The sequence below is a fragment of the Zosterops lateralis genome (assembly GCF_965231275.1).
Source record: "Zosterops lateralis genome assembly, chromosome: 5".
NCBI lineage: Eukaryota > Metazoa > Chordata > Aves > Passeriformes > Zosteropidae > Zosterops > Zosterops lateralis.
In genome coordinates, this window is record NC_139766.1 from 26,233,919 (window position 1) to 26,261,611 (window position 27,693).

General features: G+C 36.5%; 1 protein-coding gene across 3 annotated transcripts in view; it reads left to right on the forward strand.

Moving 5' to 3' along the window:
• Positions 1 to 24,638, forward strand: part of SLAIN2 (SLAIN motif family member 2) — a 32,528-nt gene extending 7,890 nt beyond the window's left edge. The window contains exons 2-9 of one of the 3 annotated variants that reach the window (XM_083860944.1): positions 1,668 to 1,816; positions 6,619 to 6,783; positions 7,585 to 7,746; positions 9,024 to 9,383; positions 11,525 to 11,662; positions 16,481 to 16,588; positions 20,964 to 21,273; positions 22,949 to 24,638. In XM_083860944.1, the coding sequence (XP_083717070.1) occupies positions 1,668 to 1,816; positions 6,619 to 6,783; positions 7,585 to 7,746; positions 9,024 to 9,383; positions 11,525 to 11,662; positions 16,481 to 16,588; positions 20,964 to 21,273; positions 22,949 to 23,015 (1,459 nt within the window). In that variant the 3' untranslated portion in view covers positions 23,016 to 24,638. The remainder of the gene's footprint in view (positions 1 to 1,667; positions 1,817 to 6,618; positions 6,784 to 7,584; positions 7,747 to 9,023; positions 9,384 to 11,524; positions 11,663 to 16,480; positions 16,589 to 20,963; positions 21,274 to 22,948) is intronic. The other 2 variants (XM_083860942.1, XM_083860943.1) reach the window with 2 other exon arrangements.
• Positions 24,639 to 27,693: the final 3,055 nt, after the last annotated feature.

Sequence of the window (27,693 nt, forward strand, 5' to 3'; positions counted from 1 at the left end):
ATAAATTCAAAGTGTTAGATAGTAAATGTTAAGCACTACTTTAAACAGAATGGGGATGTCATAGAAATTAGAGAAAGTGGCGTCATTGTTTATGCAACTGTGAAAATTTGAGTGACTCTTGTGCTTTTCAAGGATCTTCAGGGCTATAAATACATGAAGAGCTTTTAGCTTTTCTTTTGGGCTGAGTGCCTGTGAAGACTATAGGCATTTCTACAAAAGCAGTTATGACAGACAACATGATATTGGCCGAAGCGTAAACCCCTTGAACTACAGTAAGTGGCAGTGACTGTTTGGCAGTGACAAACAGCTTCATTTTTATTTTAAAACCTGGCAGCTAATAAATATTTTCTTGCCTGGATCTGCAAGCATATATTACTAATTTCAGTGTTAGAGGGAAGAGCATTTTGTTTGTTAAGCTTGCTCTTAACAAAGATCAGTGTTTTGGGTGAGTGGTGGTTTTATCAACATGTTTCTTGAGAAGCTTTGTAAGAAGTGAATTTAATGGTAGTAATTACAAAAAAATCTCTAAAAGCTATTATAACACAACCTGAGTTCAAGTTGTAGAATTACAGAGGGGAGATGAGATAATTTTGCAGAGAGAAAGTTGTGGGAAATAACTTCTGTGTTGCTAATGTCATTGGCATAAAGAGAACAACTTCTTCTGTGTATTTTGTACAGAAGCATGTCTGATTACACTGTCAGATGTTCCTGAGTGAGGCATACAATCACATTCACTTGGAATATGAAGTCTGTCATTACTGTAGAAGAAATACTCATTTAGCTGTTTCTATGCACACATAATCTCTAGTTAGAGTTGTACGTCTTGCAATTCACTGTTGTCTTTTGCTGAACCACATTTCTGAGTTTGGTTCTAGTCCAAAGTAAGGCTTGAAGTTCCCTCTTTTGAGTGTGTGATTTGTTAAGACCTTTTCTTTAATCTGTTGAGGGAGGAAAAGTTTTCAGCTAAATTTCTAGAGTCTTTAAACTGGACTACTGCTTTCTTCAGTCTTGGAATGTTGATGTTAAAATAAGTGAATGGAGATGCTGACAGACAGAGGCTTCAGTACATTTGGCAGAACAATATGATCTCATTGTATCTCTCTCCTCTCCTATGTGCATTATCTCTTTTTCCTTGTTGCTAATGCTTGACTGTATACCCCCTTAGGACAGAGATAGTCCCTTTGTTCTGTGTTCAAAGAGAACAAAAGGATCAGGTACTAGGATAGAAATAATAAATAAAAATAAATTGTTTATTGTTCAAGGCTACGGAAACAGTAGTTTTGTGTACTTTAGCACTGCTCCTTAGCTGCTAAAATGCTTATTGCTTCCTTTGTTTAGGAAAACAAGAGTTCTCTATTGCACAGTCCATCATTTCTTTCAGGTGAATCTGAAAAGATCAATCCTCATTTGTATGGTTATATGTCAGTGGAATTGTCCATACACGTAATGTGTCTGAAGTCCTTCAGTAGCCATATGTTATCACTGTTATACTCTACCCAAAACAGTTAATTTAGAGTCAAATCTGTGCTTTTTTTCATCTTTTGGGATTGTACTATAGTGTAGATAGGATAAAGACAGAAGTAGCATACTCTGGTATTTTGTTGCATGTCTGATCTTATGCTCATTTTGTCAGTCCTCATAATTTATTTTTTTTTTCTCTTTCCCAGGTTATATACATCTCCAAAGAAGAAACTGAATCCAGTGCAGAAAAGTGTCAGTCCATTAGTTTGGTGCAGACAGGTATTGGATTACCCAAGTCCTGATGTTGAATGTGCTAAAAAATCACTGATCCACAAGCTGGAACAAACAATGTCAGGTGAGTTTCTGCACACTAAAACCACTGATTTGTATGTATGTATTCTGAAACAGCATCAAAATTAGCTAATGGTTGTGAGATAAGACATCTGTCAATTACTTATGTCTAAAGCTTTCCTTATGGTTTACAAAGTCATTAATTCTACTCGTTTTCTGAATCATGTGAATGGAATGAAAGAAGGCACTAGATTATGAGTCATGATTTCAGAGTTTTATAATACCTGCTTAGTCTGGTCTGATGTTTCCAGGAAAAAACAATGTTTTTAACTCAAAAGTTATTATCATAATTGTTAGGTGCTTGTCAGTATGTTAGCATGGAACTTGGTTTTCTGCTAGATTGTCTATTTTATTTCATCTAAAGAAATGGAGGCTTAAGTTTTTGACTACTTTGGGGAGATCAAAATGAGTTCCTCCCATCCCCAGTAATTCAAGATCTAGTTACAGTCAGATTAAAAAAAAAATCCAGAGTTTATGATCCTTCCTTAATACTAATTAGTTGGTTATATTCAAAACCTGGAGAGTGTTTGACCCTGTGAGATTGAAAGTCTGCATTCTCCATCCTTCTGTTACCAGATTTCTTTATGTCAAACCAGCAGCAAAATGCCGAAGGTCTGATCAGAATTCTCTGTCCATCTGGTTTCTTGCTTTATTTTGTTTCTTTGTTGGAGCCTATTTTTTTTAATTATGCTGAGACAACTTACTTTCTTGCTATTAATAGCTATTCTCCTCCTGCTCCATCTTTTTGTAGTCTTCTATTGCTACATGTTAAACTGTTATCTTCAGGAATTAGCAGAATGGTTGGACTTGAGCTAAGAGTGTATGAACACACTGTTTGAGGGGTGGTTCCAATGGCCACCTCCTTTCTGTGGTTATACGTAAACTCTGTGCTGAGTTTATCTGACTGTAACTTCATTCCTGTCCTTGTATTGTTTGCTGGAGCAATTCAGTCTTTGTTCTGGCTTGTACTGAAACTCTTCTTAATAAAATTTGAATCCATTCTTTATTATTATAAAAATTGTGGGCATGGTGGTGAAAGTGCCTTTGGTACATGTCACTCTCAATCTTTCCCTATTTCTTGTGCTTTTTTTATGCTGTCTGGACAAATGTCTATTAAAAATTTACCTGAACAGTTAACATGACATATGGCTAGACACAGGCAAAGACTGAGATTCAAAACAACAAAAAGCACTCACATCACAGGGATTTATGAATAATGATACAGGTTTGAGAATCTGAATACTACTGAGTATTTATTAATGGATAGCAGTTGATTGACATAATTCTGTTTATGGTTTAACTTCTTTCAGAACTGAGTAGAAGTCTTCCAGAACTACTACAAATTCTATTACCCATAGGGTATCTTTAAAAATTCATAGCTGAAGCAGAATAGCAGGAAACTTGCTGCTCTGTGAAATGGACATATTTGAAAGTTTTATCATTCAAATGATGTGTTTAGGTAACTTCACCTCTTTTTTTGTTTTCCCCATGATCTGCAAATCTGGTTCTGGCAGGGATACTTACAAGAATAGCACAATTCATCTATTGTATTCATTGGTGGAAATTCTAATGGTAGAAAAGATGAGCACATACTGGTTGGAGCAGATTGCATGTAAAAATGAATTTTCAAAAAACCAGAAAATTGTCTTTTAGAGCAACCACCCTCCTTTACAGAATAAGAGTAGCAGGAAGCTCCACTGGAGAAGACAAGTAACTTCTTGTAACTTGTTACTTTGTACATATTTCCTATTCCAAACTTCAAGAATATTGTGTAACTTGCATTTTGCATTTTGTACCTCATGGGCCCATCGCTTAAGCTGTTACTAGCTACTGGTTCAGTTCATAGATTCTGGTTCCAGTCTCCATGGATAAGGCTTTTCACACTTCTGTTTTCTTTCCTGAATCCTTGCTGATGCATCTTTTGCATTGACTCTTTTTACATTGTTAGTTCCTGTTGTCATGTCTTTCTAATCTGAGTATCTTTTCCCTCTTTTTCAGTCTCAGATGCACTCTTGTATTTCACATTTTCTTCTTCCATCATATTTTTCATTGCATGACAGTGAAGTAGGGAAGAAGAGCTCTCAGCTCCATGCTGCTGTTAGCAGTTACTGATGCACAGTGCCTTGTCAGCAGTCACGTTTACAATTGCAGTGCATGTCATGCTCAGTGTTGGAAGTATGTTCAGACTAGAGGGAACTTTAGGCATATTCTGCACTCAAATTTTCCTGTTTTCTACAGCAAAAGGGAAATTCATTAGCATCTTGGCAAAATCATAACTAAAAGGAATTAGATGCTGCATACTGGTTCTGAATGTTGTAAAAGAAAATTTATATTAAAATAAACTTGTTGATTATCAACCCTCTGTTCTGATGTTTTGAAAGCTAATGTGTAATCTTTTGTAAGCTAGTGTTCAATCTAATATTAGGATCATTTTAATGCTAAAACGATTATCTGTCTTGCTAATTTTGTCTGACACTCCTAATAAAGACTGTATCTCTATTTAGCAATGTCTTCCTGAGTTACAGAAATCCCTGTTGGAAAACCTTTAGGAAGGTCCAGAAGATGGTTTTGAATCCAGATTTTTTTTTCCCCTGAGAAAATGTGCTGAAGAAGGTTCACATTAGCTGGGATGAAAACTACTGTGTGTATCAAATCTCACAGCATACCAGAGCAAACTTTTTACATGTAGCAAACTGACATAGCTAAGTTTCAGCCAAAAAAAATCTGTGTATGATCAAATACTTTGTATCATTATAGATGTATACAAAGAGCCTGTTTTGAAGACTATACAGTAGTAGAATTGTTTTCTAATTTGTGGTTAGTAGTTTGAAATACTTGTCGGTGTAATAAATACAAAAGAAAGAACTGTTGTGCAGACTTAGATTTTAGGGATTTTTAATGACATTTTCAGCAAGAGATGAAAAGTAGATTTTTTGTATGTGTGTGTGAGAACAAAGATTCAATTGGAATAGATGCTTTGGGGTTACTACTTTGTGAATGCCAGAAGTTGAGATCAAGGCCTCATCATAATCATCCAGAACAGAGTGACTTGTAATTACTGGTTTTGTTTACTGAGCTTCGTAAAAAAAATGGAGGTTTTCCTTCTGACACTCAAAATAAACTGAAGATTCCTCATGAATACTTGCTAGAATTTTGTGAATTCACAAATTGCTGAAATTAACACATATTGTTTAAGACTTGCAGTGAAAGCTGGAATATAAACCTTTTACCATTCATCTATAACTGTCTTTTCACTCCTACTGAAACACTGGTAATAGTTACTAGTTTAGAAAGGAACTTTATACAAGATACAATTTTAGGAATTTGCTGCAAAGTCAGCTTTAATTTCTGCTGCATTTGCTTCTGTGCTGCATTCTGCATTGGCTAGGTTGGACAACATTTTTGGGGGGTACTCTTAAAAACTGATTCAGTCATGCAATCAGTTAAAATACTACTGATATTTTTTAACTTAATTGTACTTTAGGTCAGATAATAGCACAGCCCCACCAGTGTTTGCACTGGACAACTGAGGATGTAGTGACCAAGAGCAAAATGGAGAAGCTGAAGCTTTGCTGGGCTTTGCGGCTGAAAGCAGCATTTCATGCAACTGTAGTCTGTTTTGGCTTCTAATGTCAAAGCAACAGTGATTTTTAGTAAGGAAATTTCGGTCAATTCCATTTTTTTTTCTGTCCACTGCTATCAATAGCCTTATTTTTACTGCATTCATTGAAGCCCCTTTTCACTAAGACAAATGTCACACAATATTTTTTAATAGCTTACTTTCAGCAGCTGGGTGAGCTGCAACTAAATCTAATCTGGATTTACATAACATCAAGTCGGGATTTCTAGCTTTTTCATCTTAACATTTTGCAATTTAATTTGTTCTTATATACATTTCTGCATAAATATACTTCCAGCAGTGAAGGAACTGATTTGTAGCAAAAGTGTCTAAATACCTTTTGGTCTCACTACCCCTGTAGTTGAAATTCCACTTTCTGTTGTATTTAGAATGTAAACTTTTGAATAAAACAGTCAAGTAACTAAACAAATAATACACCTGACAACCAGTGGAATTTCAGTATCTTAATGTTCACCAGTGTTTAAATTAATCTGAAAATCCTTCAACATTGAAACATTTACAATAAATAGCAGAGGAAAGTACCCAATTTAGATCTTATATTGCGTATGAGGTTGAAGCCTATGGTCAAAAAATCCGAAGTCATTAGAACAGAAGGTTAACAGTAGGGAATAGTCAATTTGCTTTAATCTGGTAGGTTTATGGTACCCACAGTCTAAACAGAAGCATTTGCCTTACTTGATGGTTTTTCATTTTAGCATATGCTTAAGGAAATTTTGTAGGTGATACTGCTTAGTTGTGTAGTGCCAGTCTTGGGGTTACTGTAGAAGTATTGTGTGATTCAGACAGGTCTGAGAGTTCTGAGAGTGACTACATGGTGTGCTCTGGTTTGTATGTAGTTGTGTATAGGGTATGTGTTTGTATAACTGAGCTACTACTGCATTCCTGCCTCCCAGCACCTACACTGGCCATCTCAAAGACATCAGCTGTAGTGATCTTACGTCTGACTTCTAAAAGGAAAACACTTGTCACTATCTTGTCTTGCCCTCTTCTCCCACTCTTTTCACGTTATATCTAGGGGTGAAGAATGCAGTGGAAAAACTTCCTGGTGACTGAAGTTTTCTACTTGAACTGCTTAGTAATTAAATCACACTGAAGACATAATATAGTATTATATTTGTTTTTCACTGATTCAGTGTAATTCATCACTTTTCCCCTCTTTCCTGCAGCTCTCAAGAGACAGAGTTTGTACAGCAGTCCTTTCAGTGCGGTCAGTTACGCGAGCTCCTACAGTCCAAATACTGGTAGCCCCTACAGCAGTGGCTTCAACTCTCCCTCCTCAACACCAGTGAAATCTGCTTTAGTGAAACAGCTCATACCTCCTGGTACCTCAGGTAAGTCACTGTGTGTCTGGTCTTTTCCTTTCTTCCTCCTCTTCCTTTCACAAACGTGCTCAGAGCATGTTTGCATCAAACCTAGAGCAAGAAAGACTCCAGAAATTTTCAATGCATCATACAGTATTTAAGCTTTTTCGGAAGGGCTTTTTAAAATGCTTTCTGGCATGAGAAACATGTAAAATGTTTTCTTTGGATGTTTGTGCCTGAAAATCACTGATAAATGTGATTAGCAGTTATAGAGCGTAACACACAGAGTTCATTCTGTGGAGTTCAAAGTGGCTTCTGGAACTGATCCGGTAATTGACAGGAGTGTAAGTTCCATAGTAGGTGTTCCAAGCTTAGGGACTGGTAATTCTGAAGTCTTTTCAGCTTTCCCATTGTTTACTAATTGAAACATTTGGTATGCAGTGTATCCATCAATATGTCTGAGATGTGAACAATATAATACAAGGAAGAAGCATGCATTCCAGTTAAGCATTCCATGAGATTTTGTAGCCATCAGTGTAAATGTTAACTTCTGGCAATGTCTTCTACTTTTATTTTGCACTGTAGACACTTTCTTTGCATGAGAAAAATTGATGCCTGGAGCATATCTCTACTCTGAAGTCAGACTGTTGGTTTATTATTGGCATTTTTAGCCTAGGTTTGCAATAAAATAATCAAATGTTTCAAATGGTCTGTCAGATTAATGTCTCAGTAGCAATTTCTTAAAACTAGTGGTTTTTACTAGGAAAGGAAATGCAGCTTGCCTTTTTTTTTAGTAACAACAGTTCCTGTTCCTTTATTTTCTTTCCATAGGTCATCTTAAAATTTCAGGAGATAGAAATCCTCCACTAAGTCCACAGTCTTCTCTGGACAGTGAGTTAAGTGCATCGGAGATGGACGAAGACTCTATTGGGTCTAATTACAAGTTAAATGATGTTACAGATGTGCAGATTTTAGCACGAATGCAGGAAGAAAGTAAGTGGGTTTTTTTCCCTGAAATCAAAGTGGAGCTGGTTTTTTTAGGGTTTTTTTTTTGTTTTGTTTTGTTTTGTTTTTTTTAATTATGATTTTTTAAATTGAATAACTGCAGTAGCACTTGTTTAGTAAGCATGGGAAAGGGGTAAAAATTCTACTAGAGATGTACAAATGTAGTTTGCCTAAGTAAGCTGGTTAAGGACTTCAGCCTCCAGGCTAAGGAAAGGAAGTTGCTGTGCAAAAGTTTTCTTTAGGAACAGTGAACAAAACAATGCTGGAGAGTATGAATTTTTAAGGTGTAGTATTTGCTAAAAGGATGATTGTTAGAATGGACTACTGCCTACCACCACTCCTCTCAGGAGATTGGTACCTTCCTGATGTAATCCAGTCTTGTTCACATCACTGCTTAAACCATAATTTAAATCACCAAAATGTAAAGTCAATATGGCAAAGAATAGTTAAGAAAAGTGCCTATATATATATATATGTCTGTCTTTCATTATAGCTTTAGTTGAGCTAAAACTGTCTTTTTGTCCCTCCGAATTTGCAGAAAATGATAATAATTTTGGTTGTGTAACTAGGTGGTCTCCAGTCTATTTTATTGTGTATCCTTATCAGTGAAAAACACACAAACCAAACCCAAACCAAATGCCCAGTATAGGTACTTTTAAAAAGTTATATACATGTATTATTCTAATATATAACAAATACAAATATACACAAATATACACTAAATTATAATTTAAAATAGTATGAGATAAAGACAAGATAAATGCTGTTTTAAAAATACTAGTTGTTCAGAATTTTCTTGCTGTATGTTAGTGGATTGGTTTGCGAGACCACTGATCTAACACCTCCAGTTTCTCTAGGAGTAGCTTATTGTGTTGCTTTTTTAGATTTACTAAATACATTGCAAGAGATATTTCACTGTGGCTGCTGTAATTCTTAAAATATGTTACTTGATACCAAAATTATGATGTAGCCTGTGTTGCTAGTTCCAGCCTGGGAGAGGAGATCAGCAAGTACATACACAACACACCTGTACTGATGATTGCTTTACTAGGAAAAGGAATGAGCTCACCTACTTATTTCAAGTCATTATTAGCTGGCAGATAACTTTTTGGTATTAATCAGAATTCATTTAATGCCTCCAGTAACAGGAATTAAGGTGAGCCAAATTTGAGTTTGAGACCTGTGCAGATATCTGTGTGCACTGTCTCTAGTTTAAACCAGTTGTGGGCTGGGAAGAAAGTAAACAGTGTTCTTGTTGTTGCCAGGCCTGCGGCAAGAGTACGCAGCCTCAGCTTCTCGCCGTAGTTCTGGCTCCTCCTGCAATTCCACCCGGCGAGGCACGTTCAGCGACCAGGAGCTTGATGCACAGAGCTTAGAAGATGAGGAGGATGGCACACATCACACAGTGCACCCTGCTGTCAGCAGGTTCTCACCATCACCTCGCAGTTCTCCCTGGCCTTCACCAAAACAATCTCCAAGAAATTCACCTCGCTCCCGATCACCTGCTCGAAGCATAGAGTACAGTCGAGTGTCACCACAGCCTATGATCAGCCGTTTACAGCAACCTCGTCTTTCACTTCAAGGCCATCCTACAGACTTGCAAACTAGTAATGTCAAAAGTGAAGGTATGAAATTCATAACATGAAATTTGAAATTCATTACATGAGTAGTTGTGTAGTTTCTGTAAAGGAGTTTTGTCTATGTGCCTGTGTAACATCATGGTTTCATCTCTGAATTGCTGAAGAAAATGCAGAGCAAGCAAAGCTTAAGTTCTGCTTGAGGCACCCTTACAGTCTGATAAGTTGATAAGCTTATATTTATTTTAGATGTTATCCAGTCAATGGGTATAATTAGTTTCATAGTGACCAAGGTCTATATTTGGCAGGCAAATGCACTAAAATAAAGCAGAGAAACTCATTTACTAGTAGAGTTAGGTCTTGCAGATGACAACAGAATGTGGAGGAAAGTAACTGTGGTCAGATAAGAGTAACATGGCAATTTATGCATGCCTGTAGCCTGTGAGGCAGCTGAATGCCTTCTTTGGGTTGCACAGGACTCTCAAACTTTTCAGTCATGAACATAGTCTTAAAAAATTAGTTTATAACTCATGCATTTGTTGGATGTCTTAGATATCTCAAAGCTATGAAAACTGCTGTATAATAAATAAAGTTAGCAGTAAATTCAGTGCAATTATACTATATTAACATAGAACAAAATAATTCTGATACAATTTTTCTTCTCAAATGTGTTTTTTCATGTTAGCAGTCTGGGAAAAACTGCTTTTACTGGGATGAAATTTTGCAAGCATATTCCCATTTCAACAAACGTAGTTTTTATCCAGCAAGTAAGATTTTAAATTTAGAAAGAACATACATTTAGACATTAAGAATTCCCCTTACTAGTAATAGTGGTTTGGGGAAATTTTAGGTATCTAGGAAAATATGCAACACAAAAGTTACTCAATTATATTGTGACTTAATCAAGAATTCCTTTCCCATTTATTTCTTAAAACAAGTCTTAATGCATGCTAGATGAGCTGCAATAAAAATACTCTATGAGAGGAATGGTACCAAAAGCTAGTGTCCCACATTACCAGAGGGATCAAAATAGAGTGTGTGATCTTGTGTTTCTGAAATACTTCCAAGGAATTATCTTGCAGTGGTTTTTGTGGAGTTGAGTCTTGCTTGGATATTCAGAGTTGATACAGCAGCAGCCAAAAAAAGTTGTTCAGGTTTTCTCTTCAGTTTAGGGTTTTTTTGTTTGTTTGTTTTGGTTTGGTTTTTTGTGGGTTTGTTTTTTGTTGTTGTTTTTTTTTTGTCTAGAATGGTTGGAGGGGAATTTGGCTGACAGGGTTCAACAATGTACCAAGTGCAGTGCAAAGCAATGCAAACTGCTAAGAAAGTACACTTGTTGGAATATTCAGCCAATGAAGACTTAGTTTTTGTTTTCACATTTAGTGCTTGTGCATGGTTAACCTACTTCTTCCCTGCATTCCTCTGCAGAATCAGGTTGGCCACTCATCCTGTCAAGGCACCTTCAGTCTTCTATCCAAAGTATGTCATCAACCCAGCTCTGCGTGGGTTGGAGAGACACAGAATGTCATTAGACTTGAGAAGTACTTAATGGCATCCATTCATATTCTGTGAACAGTGGTACAAATATTAGAAGGCCCCTGAAGTATCAGCATTAGCTGAATAGATAAGTCAAGTCATATGTGAAAGATGAAGCATAACTGGATGTTTCAATAATTTTGAATGCTGTATATGAAGAGGTCCTTTCCAAGTGGGTGGCTGTTGTTTGTTGTATAATTGACCGATACGGGACAAGGCAGTCTCAAAAATTTATTCAAACATCTATGTTGTTTGTACTCTTCAGGAAAGCATTTTGTTACAAATAACTTTCTAGGTAAATAATTTGAAAACTCTGCAAAACTGCCAATTAGGTTTGTCTGTTCAGCTTTGATAATAGTACAATAAAACCCAGAGAATCACAATCCAGGTATGTTTCAACTTCAAAACACAATATGCTTGACTTTCTTCACCATAGGTGAAAAATGTACATTTTTACTTTCTTAGATACATAAATATTTGTATGTGATAGTTTTGAGAAGAAGTAATGCAACAAAATACACTTTTAAATTGCAGTGTAGTTTTATATGGCTAACATTTTATGTCACTTATATTTGGGGTTCATCCATGGGTTCGCAACCTGACCTTTGTCCGGCATCAGACTACACGTTGTATTATCTTTGTATCATTTCATACAGAAAAACTAAGGCGTAGTCTTCCAAACTTGTCCAGGACATCTAACATCCAAGCTGAGTCTGTGAAAAACAGCAGAAGTGACTCAAACTTCCAAGTGCCAAATGGAGGAATACCTCGCATTCAACCTCAAGCCTCAGCCAGTAAGTATCTTTAGTGCTAATTCAGTGTAAATTTCAGAATTAAGTGATGGTATTCGGCTGTCTTCCAGTCTCAGGGCAAAGCAAAACATTGGATGCCACACTGGAGATGCTAATCTTGATTTTTGATCAGACTTTTGTGAATCTGTTTTTATGGTACACAAAATAATCAAAAAAGTTCAATTTCTTATTAAGGTGTCATTCATAGTTTCCTAGAAGTATATGCAGAAGTAACATAAAGAATGGAAATACAGTATTTGGGCATTCCCATGTCTGCAGTTTCTTTCCTTCTTTCTTTTTTTTTTTTTTTTTTTTTTTTTTTTTTTGGCACATGGATTATATATCCAATTGCCAAATTTGTTTACTTTAAGTGTCAGTTACTTCCTAAAAAGGGTTTGGATGAACCTGTGTCTCATAAAATCTATTAGCCCATTACTAGACTCCTTCTTTCCTAGTTTCTCCAAAAGTAAACTGCTGATATGAGAATGCTGCTATTCTCACAAGTCTTTTGAAAATGATGACCTTAAAGAAGCCAAAGCAAGTGAAAATTAAATATTCAGTGTTTCTTTAAATGTCAATATTGCCAGTTCCTGTTGTTTAAATGTTTCCTGACCATTTCTTTTAAAACAAGTTTCTGAATTTAATAACCTTGTGTGACATTTTCAAGGGAAGAACACATTATGAATATTTTTATGTGTAGAGCTTTGAACTATAAAAATTCTGTGATAAAGGTTCATCAGTAATCTAAATATTTGACAGGAAATGTAAAAATACTGTTTATTAATGTAACTAGGGGTATTTTACCTATAGAACAGGGAAGGCGTAGTGGCATACCTAGTTGGTTATCTTAAAACTTTCAAAACAATGTGTTAAAGCTACCAACTACACTTAAATACAGGATAGGGAATAGAGACCATGCCAAAGACTCCCAAGATTTCTGTCTTTGTACAGACTTACAGCAGACATAAGGACTGTGTGGACAGTCAGTCCCCAGGTGTGTGATGCTGTAGTAGATAGAAGTTAGTGTCACTTTACCATTGTTCATATCAGTTACTGCAGCATCCTTTCACCTTGGCCCTCTTCTTCCACCTTTTGCAGACACTCAGAAAGTGAGATTTACAGCTGAAAGGGCATTTGTGTAGTTCAAATGCACAACTGTTACCTGTTAGGCAGGTTTATCAAAGTCTAAAGCACTCAGAGCAGTTGACAGCTGGTCTACAGCTGTGCTATTTCAGTGATAGGAAGAATCATTAAAATGAACTGAAAGGAAATGAATGAAAAAATATTTTAGTAAAAATATCTACAGATTTTATTTGGTGCTTTAGAATTGAGTGAATTGGGAAGAGAAGAGCATAGAGAGCAACTTAGCTAGAAGGCTATTTCCCACAATTAAAAGTCTATTAATGGTTAAACTTTCTGAAAAGATGAGACAAGAGAAGTCTCAGTATTCAATATTTAGTCAATTACTTCATTACAGGAGCCAAAGTGGTGTGATTGTGTTTATATTTCTTTTTTTCAACTTGTGGATGCATTAAGAATTACTAGGTAAATTTGCTTTTCTTTGATAGACTATTTCCCCAAATGTGAACCACTCTAGACTAACTTACATTTAAATGTAAGTTAAATATCATTAATAAAGGCCAGATTTCTAGCTTTTACAGTTTCCCTGCTCTTACAGATGTTTGTCAGAGTCTTGCTATTGACAATCGTAAAACGGTTTGTGTGTGAAGTCAATGAGTAAGTATCTTTGCTTAGTCTGGATTAAAAAATTTTCTGCCAAACTGTACATTGTATAAAGATTTCCAGAATTGTGTCCTTTTTATCGTATACTTTTTGTTTTATTGGTTTTATATTTTGTCACTTTGCACAAAGCACTGTTCAATTGCAGCAAATTTTTGTTTTCCCTTGGCAATGATTTCTGGGTCTTGGGATTCAAAGCTTCTCATACACCTGCTAGTTTTGCATGAGCTTACCTTTGCGAGGATGCTGGCTTGCCACCCCAGGTCACTACTTTGCTCCTTGTCAAAGATCTGCGGTTCATAATTTACTTGCACATTTGCTGTGGCTGCAGTACTGAACTTGCTATGGTTGCTGGCACTCAAAAATGAGCTAGGAATCCAGTAAATTTCTGAAATTACAATTCCTCTTAGAGTTTTGTAGCCAAATTGTATTTGCTTGCTTACAGAAGGGAGGGAAGACACGTTCAGAAGTTCAGATGTGTTTAAAGGTGCAACTGTAAACATGAGAACAGTGGTATTTTAACATTTGGCTGCAATGTGGTGAACAATCCAAACTGTTTTTTTTCAAGAGACTGAATTAAATAGCAGTTGTAACAGTTTAAATCTTCATTTACATCTGATTCTCCATGCCATTCTGCAGAAAGTACTTTTTTTTAATATGAAAGCTGGTAAATATTTCACCTTAAAACACTGATAGATACAGTAATATGTGTGTTCCCCAAGGAATAGGTATTGTCTAAAGTGTTAGTGATGGGAAATCTCTGTATTTGGGTCCTATACCGCATAGCTTGTACAAAGCTCTAGAATTTTGTAGGGTAGCTCCCACGTAGGAGCTACCTGCTTTTGGATTCTGTGTGATTTGTTTGAACTTAATAGCACTATGAACACATGGATGCTTTTAAGAAGAGCTAAATACAAAACCTTCTTGAAAAGCTGTAGATTCTTCAAACTATCATAAAGTGACTTGCCAAAATCCAACTGCTTGGTGTGTGCAGAGTGGAAGGAGGAAGAGTATTTGAAGAAACCAAGTACTCCAGTTCAGTTGATCAGAAGTAAATGTAACTACACATGTTCCACACACAGCAGTTGTGACAGAGAACGTCACGGCACACGGAGCACTTCAAGAGCAGAAAGTGGTGTGGATAAACATGCACTGGGTGCTTATCTCAAACTGCATGTTTGCTCAGCATTGCTCAAATTGTACTGCCTAAGCTCTTTTCAGTGTTTCAGTGCACAGAAATGTTCTGCTATTGAGTGTCTGCTTCCTGGAGTCTCCATTGAGAAGGAAGGAATTTGATAAATGCATATTTAAAATCCTTTCCATATCATCCCACATCTCTGACTTGCAAGAAGTGTGAATAATGATGGGGAAAGAAAGTGCCATGTGCAGTAGCATATTGAAATCTGAGTGGATTAGGACAAAACAAATTCAAAATATGAAGGAAGAAGATTTTCTTCATTTTGTGTGGTACAACAAAAACGGTGATTTAGTAAAAAATAATAAATTGGACTACTTGAGGACTGAAGCATTCTGGCCAGTGGTCTGCCTCAGTAAATTTCTAGAAATTGCACTCATATTTAGAGACCTTACTGTGCTTAATTGGCTGTTCATATGTATGCTTTAAAAAAGGTTTCTAGGAAGATCATGTGCCAGTTGAGTAAGAATTACATATTGCCACAGGCTATTTTCCATTAGATTCTAGTTGGTAGAAAGAATAAGTTTTTTATTAGTAGTAAGCATAGGCAGAATTTTACTGTGTTTATGAACAATCTAATTCCTTTTTGCTGTTTGTTGAACATGACAGTTTTAGTTAGTTATGAAGACTAAATTGGACAGACTGCCTAGTCATAATTTCAGCATGATGTTAAAACACATGATGAATTTCTTATAGTTCATAAAATACTATGTATTTTGCACTGACTGAAGCATAGGAAAGGTGATAGTAATCATTACATGCTATCAAACAAAAGGATTAACTAATAGTAGGATTCAGTTTGTTCCCCTCCCCACCTTCTTTATAGCAATATTCAGTAACTGGTGATGAGATTATTCCTTACTTAGGGTCAGGATCTTTTTTGCACAGCTGTTCCCCCATCTTTCTTCCTTCTCACTATGGAAATAAGCTAGTGCAATCAGTTTTATGCTGGTATAAAAGTTCATACACTGAGATAAGCAGAGATGTTTATTCATACATTATTATTTTATGAAGTCTCTGTGTAGTCAAAGCTTTATTTCATTGACTTCTTTCCTCCTCCCCCCCCCCCTTAAATGTGCTGCAATAGAATTAGGCTGAGTCAATGCATTCCTTCTGGCAATAGGTAATTCTCTCCATGCCAAGATTCTGCAGCTCTTGGAACATTGGCTTCTCTCTTGGTAACTAGTAGAGAGTGAGGTCATTTCAAGGCAGTACCAGCCCTTGAATGTTACTAGACAAAAGGCAGGACAAGGGAGCAAAGGAGTAATAAAAACCAATTTCCATCATGCTGTGTACATGCTGGCAGCTGATAAATCTTAGTGTTAAATCTTCATTTTAAGCTTAAGTCCTCTTGCATACCTTTTGAAGAGGGGAGAAAAAAGACATCTCTCAAGAAGGCTTAAGTCTCCATAACTGAAGAATACAATTTGTTTATATGATGATCATATTAGACGGAGATTAATGCTTTTGTATAGTGTTAGCTTTTTTTTTTTTTTAAATACTTTTAAAATGAAAAATTTAGTCGTGCTAGGTCAAATACGACAGTTTAATTTTCATCTTTGTATCTAATCTTGCTCTCATATTGCTGTAGCATGTTTGCTAGGTGGCTTGTTCTCCCTTTGATGTTTTAATTTTTGTTTTGCATTACTGGGCTTTTTGCCCTGCAAGAAGCTTCACTCTTACCAAATCTGCGCATTTTGCACCGCAAAATTTCTGACACACTCCTCTGTAACTTTTGCCATTAAAAGCAAGCACCATTCACAAAACTCCATCACTTCCAGAGTCATAACAGCTTTTTGAGTGTTTTGCTCACACTGTTCCTTGATGCTTCACAAGTGGATACAATTCTGAAATTCCCATTAAATTTAGTTTTCTTTTCTTCTTAGACAAATATAATACTTCTTGTCTTTCAACAGCTCTGCAAAGGCAGAAAAATTTGCCTCGTGCTGCCTTCAAAACCAAACAGTTTCTTCAAACTCCATCTACAAAAGGAGGTAATTAACTTACAACCTCTTATCAAGATCCAGCAAATCTCAGATAATGGTTCGCTTGCATTAAATCTCACATGTTCTAGATTAATAAACTTGCTCTTGCAATTACTGTAGAGATTAACCAACTGGTCTTTGCTGTATGAAAGTTAACTTCTTGGTCTAAATATTAAAAATAAACTCTGTGTTATATAGGAGATTGAATTTTGAGATAGAAACCTAAGGAACGGTGACTTTCTAATATTAATCAGGAAATATGGATTAGAAAAGTAGATTCCTAAATACATATTGACTGGGGCTATATTTGCATAGGAATTTTTTAAATTGCAAAATACAGTTTTTAAAACAAAAATTGTAAAAATACTCATACAATCCTTTATGCTGGGAGCAAAAGCTAACAAATTTATCCTTGAAAGGATGAATGTAGGCTATCAACTTACTTTGCTTTTACTTGTGCTTTCTCTTTTCCTCACAAAACCAGCCAACATAGATGAATTAAGGTTTTTTGACTCAAGGAATTAGAGACTTTTGTATATAATATTCCAGTTTGCTAATGGCTGAACTTGAATTTTTTTTTTTTAATAAAATGAAGTATTGACTCTCTAATCCAATTAGACAGTTATGTCTGATTTTAATGAGCTCTGGCAGCCTTGTATGTGACACTGCCTCAGTTTCACAGTTAAGGTAAACAATGATTCTGGTTTTAAGCATAGTTGGTCTATTGTCTGTTACAGTCAAGAAGATCTCATTTTAAAGATCATATTACACTTGGGACTATTTCATAAGCTTATAGATGCTGGAATCCTTCAAGCCTTGTGAGAGTCATTGCAGACACGAGGGGCTGACAGAATGTCAGAATTCCTCTTGGGGGTTTAACAATGCCAACTCCTTAGAGTCATCTTCATGCCATGCAGAAAGTTTTAGTGAAGTATGATGACTGTGAAACAGATTCACTTGTCTTAAGAGGAAGTCTCTTAACAGTTTTCATACTTCATACCAGATAAAGTTCTCACAATGTTCTGCTTTGCATAAGACCACCATCGCTATTCCTCTGCAGAGCTGTCCTTGCTTTCTTTCCAGTTGGCCATGCCTTCCTCTGGATGTCTGGAACACTTATTAGATCAATTGGCCTAGTCAGAACCTGTAGGAATATACATAAAATTAGCTTTTCTTTGAGTTTATATTATTTGTAAAAATGTATTAAACCTTAGAGAAAGAAGAACAGGACACACTGCACTGCCAGTTATATATTCCAGTTTATGGCTGTTGTCATTCCTTACTTCAAATGAAGATCCTTTCCGTTACTTTGTGTTTTTCAGTTGTTCGCTATTTTATAGCCCTTAATGTGTTGGTTTTCCTTCTTCTGATCTAAGATCTTCATGAGTATAGAAGTATTTAGCAGTAATGAAGCAAGACTTTCCTTTCAGAGAAATGAACTGAGCTGAGCAACAATTGATTTTACCTTCTTAAAATACTGTTCATTACATAGCTTGACACAAACATACTGGCTTTTTTTTACCACTTTGTGGTAACATCTCCCCAGCACCTTCTCTTCTCCAGGCTGAAGACCTCCACCTTTCTCAACCTTTCTTTATAGGAGAGATGCTCATCCATGCTCTGTACCTGCTCCAACAGGTCCACATCTTTCCTGTACTGAGATGACAGATCAGTTTATTGATTCCTATAGTTATACTTCATCTGTCCTTTCATGTTGGGCTGATTCATCTCATCATGATGGTTGTGATTTAACAACTGCATTAGAATTTAATCTGTTTTCAAGTTGGTGTGCAGCAGCTGGCCTTGGAGTGCAAGCCAAATAAATTTGCAGCTTCACAGCATCCTACTTTGCCACACGGAGATCTCGTGCTCCCTGCCCACAATCCAGGACAGAATCCAGAGAGGGTAGGACATCTAAATGTCATGACTGCACCATGCCTTTTTATTTTTAATTTATTTAAAATTTTTTTTTGGTTGCCAGATGTTTTAATTGTAGTTGTTTCTAGTTTACTTTATAAGGAGATTGAGTTCTGTAAAGTTATTAAGCACTACCCTTACATGTTTACATGTTTTTGTTAAACATGGATCAGCTAAATGCTATACATGGATACACAGTTATCATGTGAGGCAGTACCTCACTCTTTGTGATCTGTCTTACAGAGAAGCCACCTGACTATAATGAATATCCAAAACTGCTCTGAGACCAAATTCTTTATCTATAGAACACAATTATTAGGCAGTTTGCCAGACTGCATCATGTGGACTGCTTTGAAAGACAATTCATTCCTTTATGTACAAGAATGAATACAGCTCTCAGCAATGTCTGCAATGCTGTGCTGACAGGAAATGTTTTATGAATTGACAGCTCAAGTTTGCAGCATGGTAAAATATGGTCAGCAGAAGGTTAAAGAGGATGGAGAAGACTGATTTACTGGATCCTTACTTCTGCTGGGAATGCGACAAGCTTTCTTCTGTTGCAACTTTTTGCTGCTTATATTCCCTACCTAAAAGCCTTTTCCCTGTTGTGCCCCTAAGAGGCCCAAAGCTGTATTCAGTTTTTATACACTGGCATTGCTCTGTTGGTAGCTGCTAACATGGTACTGTGTTTGTGTTCCAAGCATTGTAATGAGTTCAGAGATAAAAGCTCCCAATATTTACACTGTAGAGTCACTTGGAAATTCTGCAGATTTGATTGCATCAATGTTAACAGGCGAGGTCACATTTTAAAAACTTCATATATAATCTATCTTAGTCCTAGGAGCATTTGGATGCTCTTCTTTTGTCCAGTCATTCTGTTGTTAATGCTTTCCTTAATCCATACTCTGGCTTGTTGCCAGTTTTTATTTTAAGGTTTTTTACTTAATCTCCCTGCCGCTTAGCAACTGTCATGTGTTTTTGACCTCTCTGTCACCTTTTCTTGTCAGCTTTTCCCATGAGCAGCTTCATGCTGTGTTTGATATTGCTGTCAGGGGAAAGGCCCTCTTGGGTAATCCAGAAGGGAATCAAATCCAATTCACATCTGTAATGAGGTACATATTAATCTTCCTAGACATCCCCTATAAGAAATGGCTTCAAAATACAACCTCAAAATTACCAGTTCCTCTGTACCCCATTTAGGATGCTACATTCCTGCGTCACTTGTCTCCTTTCTCACTCCTTGTGTTCTTACTGGATCTACCTTGAAAATGATGATAAAAGCAGTGTTAAGGACCAGCTTCTTTATGTACAACATCTGTCAAAAACGATGCCACTTTGGTCTCAGTATAAAACATTTATTTAGTAGAGGAAAGAATAGTTTATGCAAATTTGCTAAGTGTAAACGTTTTTGTTATGATTTGATCATTCTTTGTTGACTCTTACTGACCCACACTAATCAGTTTGGAAAGCTGTGAAATTTCATTCCATTGCTAAGATTATGGGTTAATTTAAGTATTCTGTTTAGTGATAAATTATGCATCATTTGTAAGTATTTTTCATACTTCTGAAGAATTTTGCTTAAGGTTTGGCATTATCAAAGGACTATTGAATATTCTGTCTTATTATCCTATCCCAGAAAGGACGTGATAACAAAACCTTGCATACTAACTCAAGTACAAAGTACTAGAAAACAGGTATTAGTTTTAAACAGGTATTAGTTATACTGATAATTTAGGTAATGTTGGTAAGAAGAGGAAGGCTATAAATTGCTAAGAGTTGTCTGGTTTAAGTTTCATAGCAGCACCTTAACCTCTTTGGTGTTAGGGGCTGGCTGATGTCATCCTTAATCCAATCTACAGCATTATACCAATTAGTAGGAAGAAAATTAACTCTATCCCAGCTGAAACCAGGACAGCTTACCCCATCTTTTTTTTTTTTTTTCCATCTGCCAGAAAATGTGGGATGTAACCAGATCTTTAGATGAATTCTAATTCACTGGTTGAAAAGAACAGCATAAAAGAAACACCAAGATCCTCTACATTCAAAATTTCATCATTGAAGGCTAATACACACTTTGAGTTTATTTAAAGCCTGTGTCACACTAGAATATTGTATTCTTCAACATGTTCTTTCATGGATGGGAATTAAGTTCACATGTTTTTGAAGCAGTTAAATTTCTTCTTAAGAAATACCTTCTTCTCTATTTCTTTTGACTTAACTGATATACCTGATGAGGTTTACTTACAAATCCAAATGAGTATTTGCAGTAAGCAAAGAGGGCATTAGAGTTACGATATCAAAAACACATGACAAAGATGACATCTGAATTCCTGTTTCTCATTGCTGCTTGGTTGGCTGTATTCCATTATACATTCCATATTGTTTGTATAATCACATAAAGTAATCTCCAGTTTTTAATATTAGTAATATTGTAACATAAGCTGAAAATAATTTCTGTATTTTCCAGTACCTTCTTCGAGTAAATTCCGCTCGCCTGCGGCACCGTCTCCCTTAGCTCTCCGACAGCCGGTGAAGGCGTTCAGTAGCCACGGACCCGGCTCGGTTGCCTCTCCAGAAGCCACACAGCTGACGCACAGTAGTTCTTCCCCAGGGCCTCTCACAGCCCAGAGCTCAGGCCTGCCAAGCCCTGCCAGCAGTATTAACAGTACTACTCTTACCAGACCAGCAGGGATGAGGAGTGGTTTGCCCAGACCCAGTGCCCCTTCCACAGGGGGCATCCCAGTGCCTCGTAGCAAACTTGCACAGCCTGTTCGCAGGTGAGTCTCTGACAGGTAGTCTTAGGTTGAAGTTTTCAAAATTAATTTTGTACACTGTGTATTTGTGCTGCTTCTTCTTGCAGTTGTTATTTTGATCTCAAGGTCTTTGGAACAGAAATGGAGACTTCCATGTGAAGTATTTCCAAAATAGTTTTGAATCCAAACTGAGAGATAAAGGTTCTTGAATGAGAGAGTGAAGGTGAATGAGTGAAAGTGAAATCAGTAATGGAAGATACTGAACTAAGTAAATAAAGTCTTAGTCTGGGCTGAGGAGACAGCAAGAATTCGTCTGCATGTGGTAAAAAGTTACCAAAATATAGCTGGTATGAGAAAATTCACTTGTGTGAGCGACACATTCTGAAGTCAGCACTACTTGCCTCCATAACTCAAGCAATAGTAGTACCATGGTGAGAGTAGTTTCTTTCCTTGGGCAGCTAGAAAGTTCCAGAAGGAAGATACACCAAGACAGGGGAGACATCCATAGTATTTGCTAAACTTAACATAAAAATCACTGCAGTTAACCCACAGTCTGAAACAGAATTTTTACCTTCAACATAACTGTGCTAGCACCCAGCTATAGAAGTTGCTTGATCTAAGTGTCTTTTTGAAAACTACTGCAAGAGACACTGAGTATTAGCTGTGAAAGTCAGTTTTCACTGAAAGTGTCAAGTAGAAACTGACATAAGGAAGCAGTCATCCATGAGAAATACTAAGAATCTCCTTAAATGGAAGGGAAAAACAATTGTCTCTAGTACTGTAAAAAAGATAAAATGGTGGTAAACAGCATGGTGGAAAAGTTCTGTTGTACAGTGAGTGCTGGGCAGGGGAATGACAAGTGACTGTCACAGCACTGACTTTTGTGGTTAGAGCCTGCACTGGTCAGCAGTATGGAACTCTGTTTAATAAAAACAGTTGTTTTGCCAGAAATTTGCTAATAGTAGTGAAGTGTGGTAGTCAAAATCACAGCTTGTCTTATAGAAAAGTGTTTCACTTACTAATTTTTTTTAAAATTTACTTTTTTTTTTCCTTTTTTTTTTTTTTTTTTTTTTTGCATTAATAGGACAAAGGGAAACAGCCCCAGCATATGCCAGAGGAGGTTTAGATTGGCTATTAGGGGAAAAATCTCTTCACCAAATGGGGTTGTCAAACATTGGAACAGGTGGTGGACTGGGCAGTGCTGAGTTAGTGGTTGGACTTGATGTTCTTACAGGTCTTTTTCAGCCTAAACGATTCCAGGGTTCTATAATGCTGACTCTGTACATAGTGCAATAATGAAGTTTCTACAAATGTCAGATTTTGATGTAAACAAAATGCAATATTCTAAACAAGGATTTGCCTGTTTGTATACATCAGTGAAAAAAAATGGCCGATTTTAGGTGGAAGCAGATTAAGTTCTCATTTTCACAGAGTATAATAGGAATAAGTTTTCTGTATGTTTATTTATTTAGCCTTTTTCCTGGTGTGGTAGTTTACCAAGATGCAACACATGCAACCTGAAACTGAAAATACTCTAGGGTTTATCTTTAGTAAACTGTATTGCAGAGAAGTAAAGGGATGAAGTGTATATTTCAGTTAGTTATAAAATGTTTAAATTTAAAATGTTTAAATTCTTATGTATTGTAGATAGAGACTTCAGTAGTTATATGAAACTGAAAAACATCTCATTTCATTTTAGATCATTACCCACTCCCAAGACATATGGCAACGTTAAAGATGAGAGTTGGAAAGATGGCTGCTACTGATCTGCACAGCTTAATGCAGAGTTCCAGTGCTCATGGATACTTCCTCACCAGGCTAAAAGACAGCATGATTAAACAAACTGTTCAGATGTGACTCTTGGAATTTGTAAAAATTCCAAACCTCTCTGTCTCTAACTAGCACAAACTGACAGAGATTATTATAAAGCAGCACTTTAATGACATCTAACATCAGATGTTTGGTGGTCATACAATCACTTCTACATTAAATTGCTATCAGTTCTGGGGGCTTTTTATTGCTTGCTAAAAATGTTATCAATATGAGCATTTATGAGAGTGGCCAATGCTGGGGCAAAATGAATGAATGCCAAAGAAATGCCCATCTTGAAAAACAGCAATGATAACTATCAACATACATTATCCAAAACTTCATTTTCAGCCTGTTTTAACTCAGCAGAAAGATTGGTGAATATGTACTATTGAAACAAGGCTGCATGAATCAGAGCTAATGTTCTGATTGCAGACTGCTACAGTGCTAGGGAAATGTTGCTTTTAACAATGTGAGATCCCAACTGGGACTGGATCCATCCTTCAGAACTGCAGGAGGAATCAGCAGTTACTGAGGATTAGGCAGAACAGGAGGTCGTAGCCATGACTTTTATCACATTAAAAGGTTTGAATGTAGCAGACACACACAATGCAATAGTATAGATTGCATCTTTCCTATGTTGATTTATTGGCTTTACCTACTCCTATGTTTGATTGCCAAAAGGGCTTAGTATCAGTTGTACAATCTTTCTAATCTTAAATTCCTGGCTCAGGAAACATGGCCTTCACTATTGTAGCCACATTTTTAACACATGGCTTGCTATTTGGGGAAAACTTTTTTAATAGCAGGTTTCCTTGCAAAAGAAAGAGCAAGCGATAATTTTGATTTGTTCTAATACCATACCACCATACTTGCAGCCTGCAGCAACTGTAAATGCTGATAGTTAAGGAGAAGGAAACACAACTATGCACTTGTAACATACAAATTTTAAGGAAATGAGTTGACTTTTGATGCCAAATGATATTCATTTAGGTGATGTTCCATGGTATGAGGGAGTTTTCTGTATCCTATTTTTTTACTTTCATCCATTTCTTAAATTGATTTATTTTAAATTGTAAATATTTTTACAGAAGATATTGCCCATGTAAGTGTGTTTAAATATGTACTTTGCCTTACATATGTGTATCTTACATTACTGGTAACAGAGTATGAAACTTGCTATGTCTGTTTACAAGCTATTAAACTCCTCTGGTGGCTCTGACTTACTCTAACACATTTTGCTCAGAACAACTGATATATTTAGCATTGAAACATAGTTTTCTGTTTTGGAAGACATCATGCAAAAATCTGTAGCTACAATTGTATTGGGTGGGACTAGTTAAGTGGAAGGGATTTTGTTTGAAGGTTCTTCAGTATTTTGGATGTACAGTTGATGAAGTAAGAGAATGTGAATGGTATATCCTTTGTGCAATGACTGACAAACACTACAAGTCGGATTGGATGGTAGATGGCCTTCAACCCCATTAGTATCTGAGTTTGGGACTGCTGGTGTATTTTGCCTCCCACCACTAAGAGGATAACTAATCCTGAAATTCTAGCACTTGAATTTTAGGCCAACATTAACATATTCCTGGATGAAAAGCCATGCAATACTACTTGACTTGGAAGAAACCAAATAGGAAGGAGTGGAGACTAACTTGCAACTTAAACTACTCAAGCAAGCTCTGGGTTGATGGGTGATTTCACACCCCAGAACAACATCTGGGCTAAGACTTCAAAGCTGGGGTGTCAGACATACTGTAATTATCAGGTTTCAGCAGGAACCACCTTTTACCAGTACAGAACAGTACATACTACTAATCTAGCCTCGAGTCACCTGCAGGTACAGGAAATGGATGTCAGTATCTCGCATCACTGTTCAGCAGAAGACAGGACTAGATCAAATGTGCATATTTTCAGTAAAACCTGAATTTTAATATTTCAGCATTTTACAAATCAATGCTGCAGTCTTCACTGAAGAAAGGGGAATTTAAACTGATGGATTTTATCAAACTTCACTTGACTTATAAATTTTGAAAGTCAGTTTAGATGATGGTATTGGGGGTTTTACCATGGCTGCATCAAACTTGTGTACGTTTCCTTAAGTTAAGTAATTCATCGCTTGGGTAAATTCAGCTTGAGTTTTATAGGGATTTTTTTCTCTGCTATTCCCCCCGAAATACAGCAAATGACTTCCTGAGAAGACAGACTGACTGTTTGCTAGAAAGCCTTTGTGCATTACCAGTTCATTGATATCAGGAAATCATGGGGCTCTGTGTTTAGAGATTTACTGCAGAATTGTGGAAATACGGATTTGATAAAATAGTGCCTATGATTTACTTAACTTATGTTTGATATAGTAGTAAGGGTTTTATGAATGTGGATTACTTTTTGTGCCAACAGCTTGGAATTGATGTATGTGTGTAGGCAGAAGGATTTATTCTGCTCCCAAAGTTATTTAAATTTTTTTTGTGTTTGAATGTTTTTGTAAGTGTTAAAAGTGTAAAAAATATATAAAATATTCTTACCACAAAAATATTTCCTGGATCATTATTTTTACAACAGTGTTTTTAAAAGCTTTTAGAAATTCAGAGGTTATTATTTAATGGCTTTTTTCTGGTTGGTGGGTTGTTTTTCAGGAACTACATTCACTTTTCTAGAGGTTATGAGTATTGGTTTTTGTCCACTGTAATTCATGAGCTGAATACAACACTGTATTTGGGTGAAATCTGTGATTACATTGACAGACAGAGGTGGACTTGTGCCTCTGCTCTGGAAGGACCCTGCCTAGTTCAGCCTTACATGAAAAACTCTATTCTAAATTTTCATGCAGAGTGATTTGTATGGGCAGTTTGAAGTATACAAGCCTGCCTTTCAATTTTTTCAGGACTTATGTTCACTTCAGACCACCACATTAAACAAAATTTTAATTTTGAAAATTCTAGAATTTATGCAGAAAACTGTGCAATGTAAAAGTGTACCTACTAAGCCCTCCTGGAACTGATAACTACACATTTTATCTATCTTCTACATGAATGCCTCCATCTTTGGCTCACATACAAACAAGAATTTAGTTTTGAACTTGGTATCTTTCTGTAATCTGCATTTTTCTACAAAGCAATGGATGCAATAGTAATGTGAATGCCATCTTTGCCTTATCCTGACATTAATAAGGGCAGGTTTAATTCTATTTGGTAGCCACTTAATATTAAATTTAACAAAATTTAAGCTGTAAAACTTTAAAAACTTGTTTATCCCAGCACAGTCCTCTATTTGTAATTAAGCCAGTAGGGTAAAATGTTTCCTCCTATTTAGTTGATGTATTTGTGTAGAACTGGCTTCAGACCTGCTGCTTCTAAAAGGTATTGTCACTTTTTAGTCATGCAGTCAAATACTATTTGCCCCACTCCTTCAGGATAAACACAGCAGTGTCAAAATCTGGTAATTAAAAGCCTTTTGCCCTTCTCTTTTAGTAGGTTTCTGTAACAAACTCTTCTATATTAAACTCTTGATTATAATTAGTATCATCACTGGATTGCAAGACTGAAGATTAGAAATAGTATTTTTCTCAGTACTCATTCTGAGAGGGGGTGTGACCGCTCCTTTGGGTCCTCACCTTTCATGTGTGTTCCCTTCTAGAAGCCTGACTGCAGTGGTGAAGAAGGAAAGTGGTGAACGTGTAAGGGGCAGAAGGCTGGGAATGCTTATGCTGCTGGTCTTGAGATGGCTGCAGAGTGCACAATTTAATAATTTAACAACTTACGTTTTTCTTTCTCAGAAGTATTTGTATTAAAACAGCTATGGGAAATTACCACGTCAGAAGTATTGTCTGTGGTTCTCCCTCTTTTGCTTGGAACAGAACAAACTTCAGTTTTAATGTTTACTTTTTAAGTAAAACAGGCAACATGTGAGGTTGCTTTGATTCAAGGAACAAACCAGAAGCCCCACCTGCCCCTGACTGGCATTTATGTTGCTGTACAGTCCGAGTCTGACACCTACAGGCGGCCTGGCTGTACTTGTCCTGCTTCAGGAAGGTGAGCCTGGGTGGGACTTAGCTGCTTTCAGGAACATCCACGTTCTACACACAACTGCTCAGTGAAGATGTCTTTGGCTCTAAGAGTTAACTGAAAGGAGCATATTTCACCAGACTCAATCTCCACAAGATTTTTTTACAACTGTTCTCAGCACATAGAATTGTGCTGTGTGTCATTGTCCTCTTTGCACTAACTGGTAAATTCTGTTGGACCCACGTTAAGCACTTAAAAGGACACAAAACATAACTGTAGTGATTAAGCTGATTTGTAGCTCTTCAGCATTTATTTAAAGGATTTAAAGGAATAGATAGCAAAAATGCCACCATTTTCTTACCAGCAAAGTGATTTCTTAACTTGGTGCATCATTCGCTGTTAGAAATGGAATTTAAAAAAAAAAAAAAAAAAAAAACCAACCACCAGATTTGAAAACTTGAATGCCAGAGATCTCTATGCAGTGTGCTAATACTCTCGGGGAAAAAAGTGGACTGTATCTTTCACCAGACTAAACAAAAGAAGATACTTATGTTGTAAGATGTTACATTGTAACCTGAGCTTCTGTCATCAGCAGCATAAGTAGACAGAATTTCATGGTTGGTAAAGA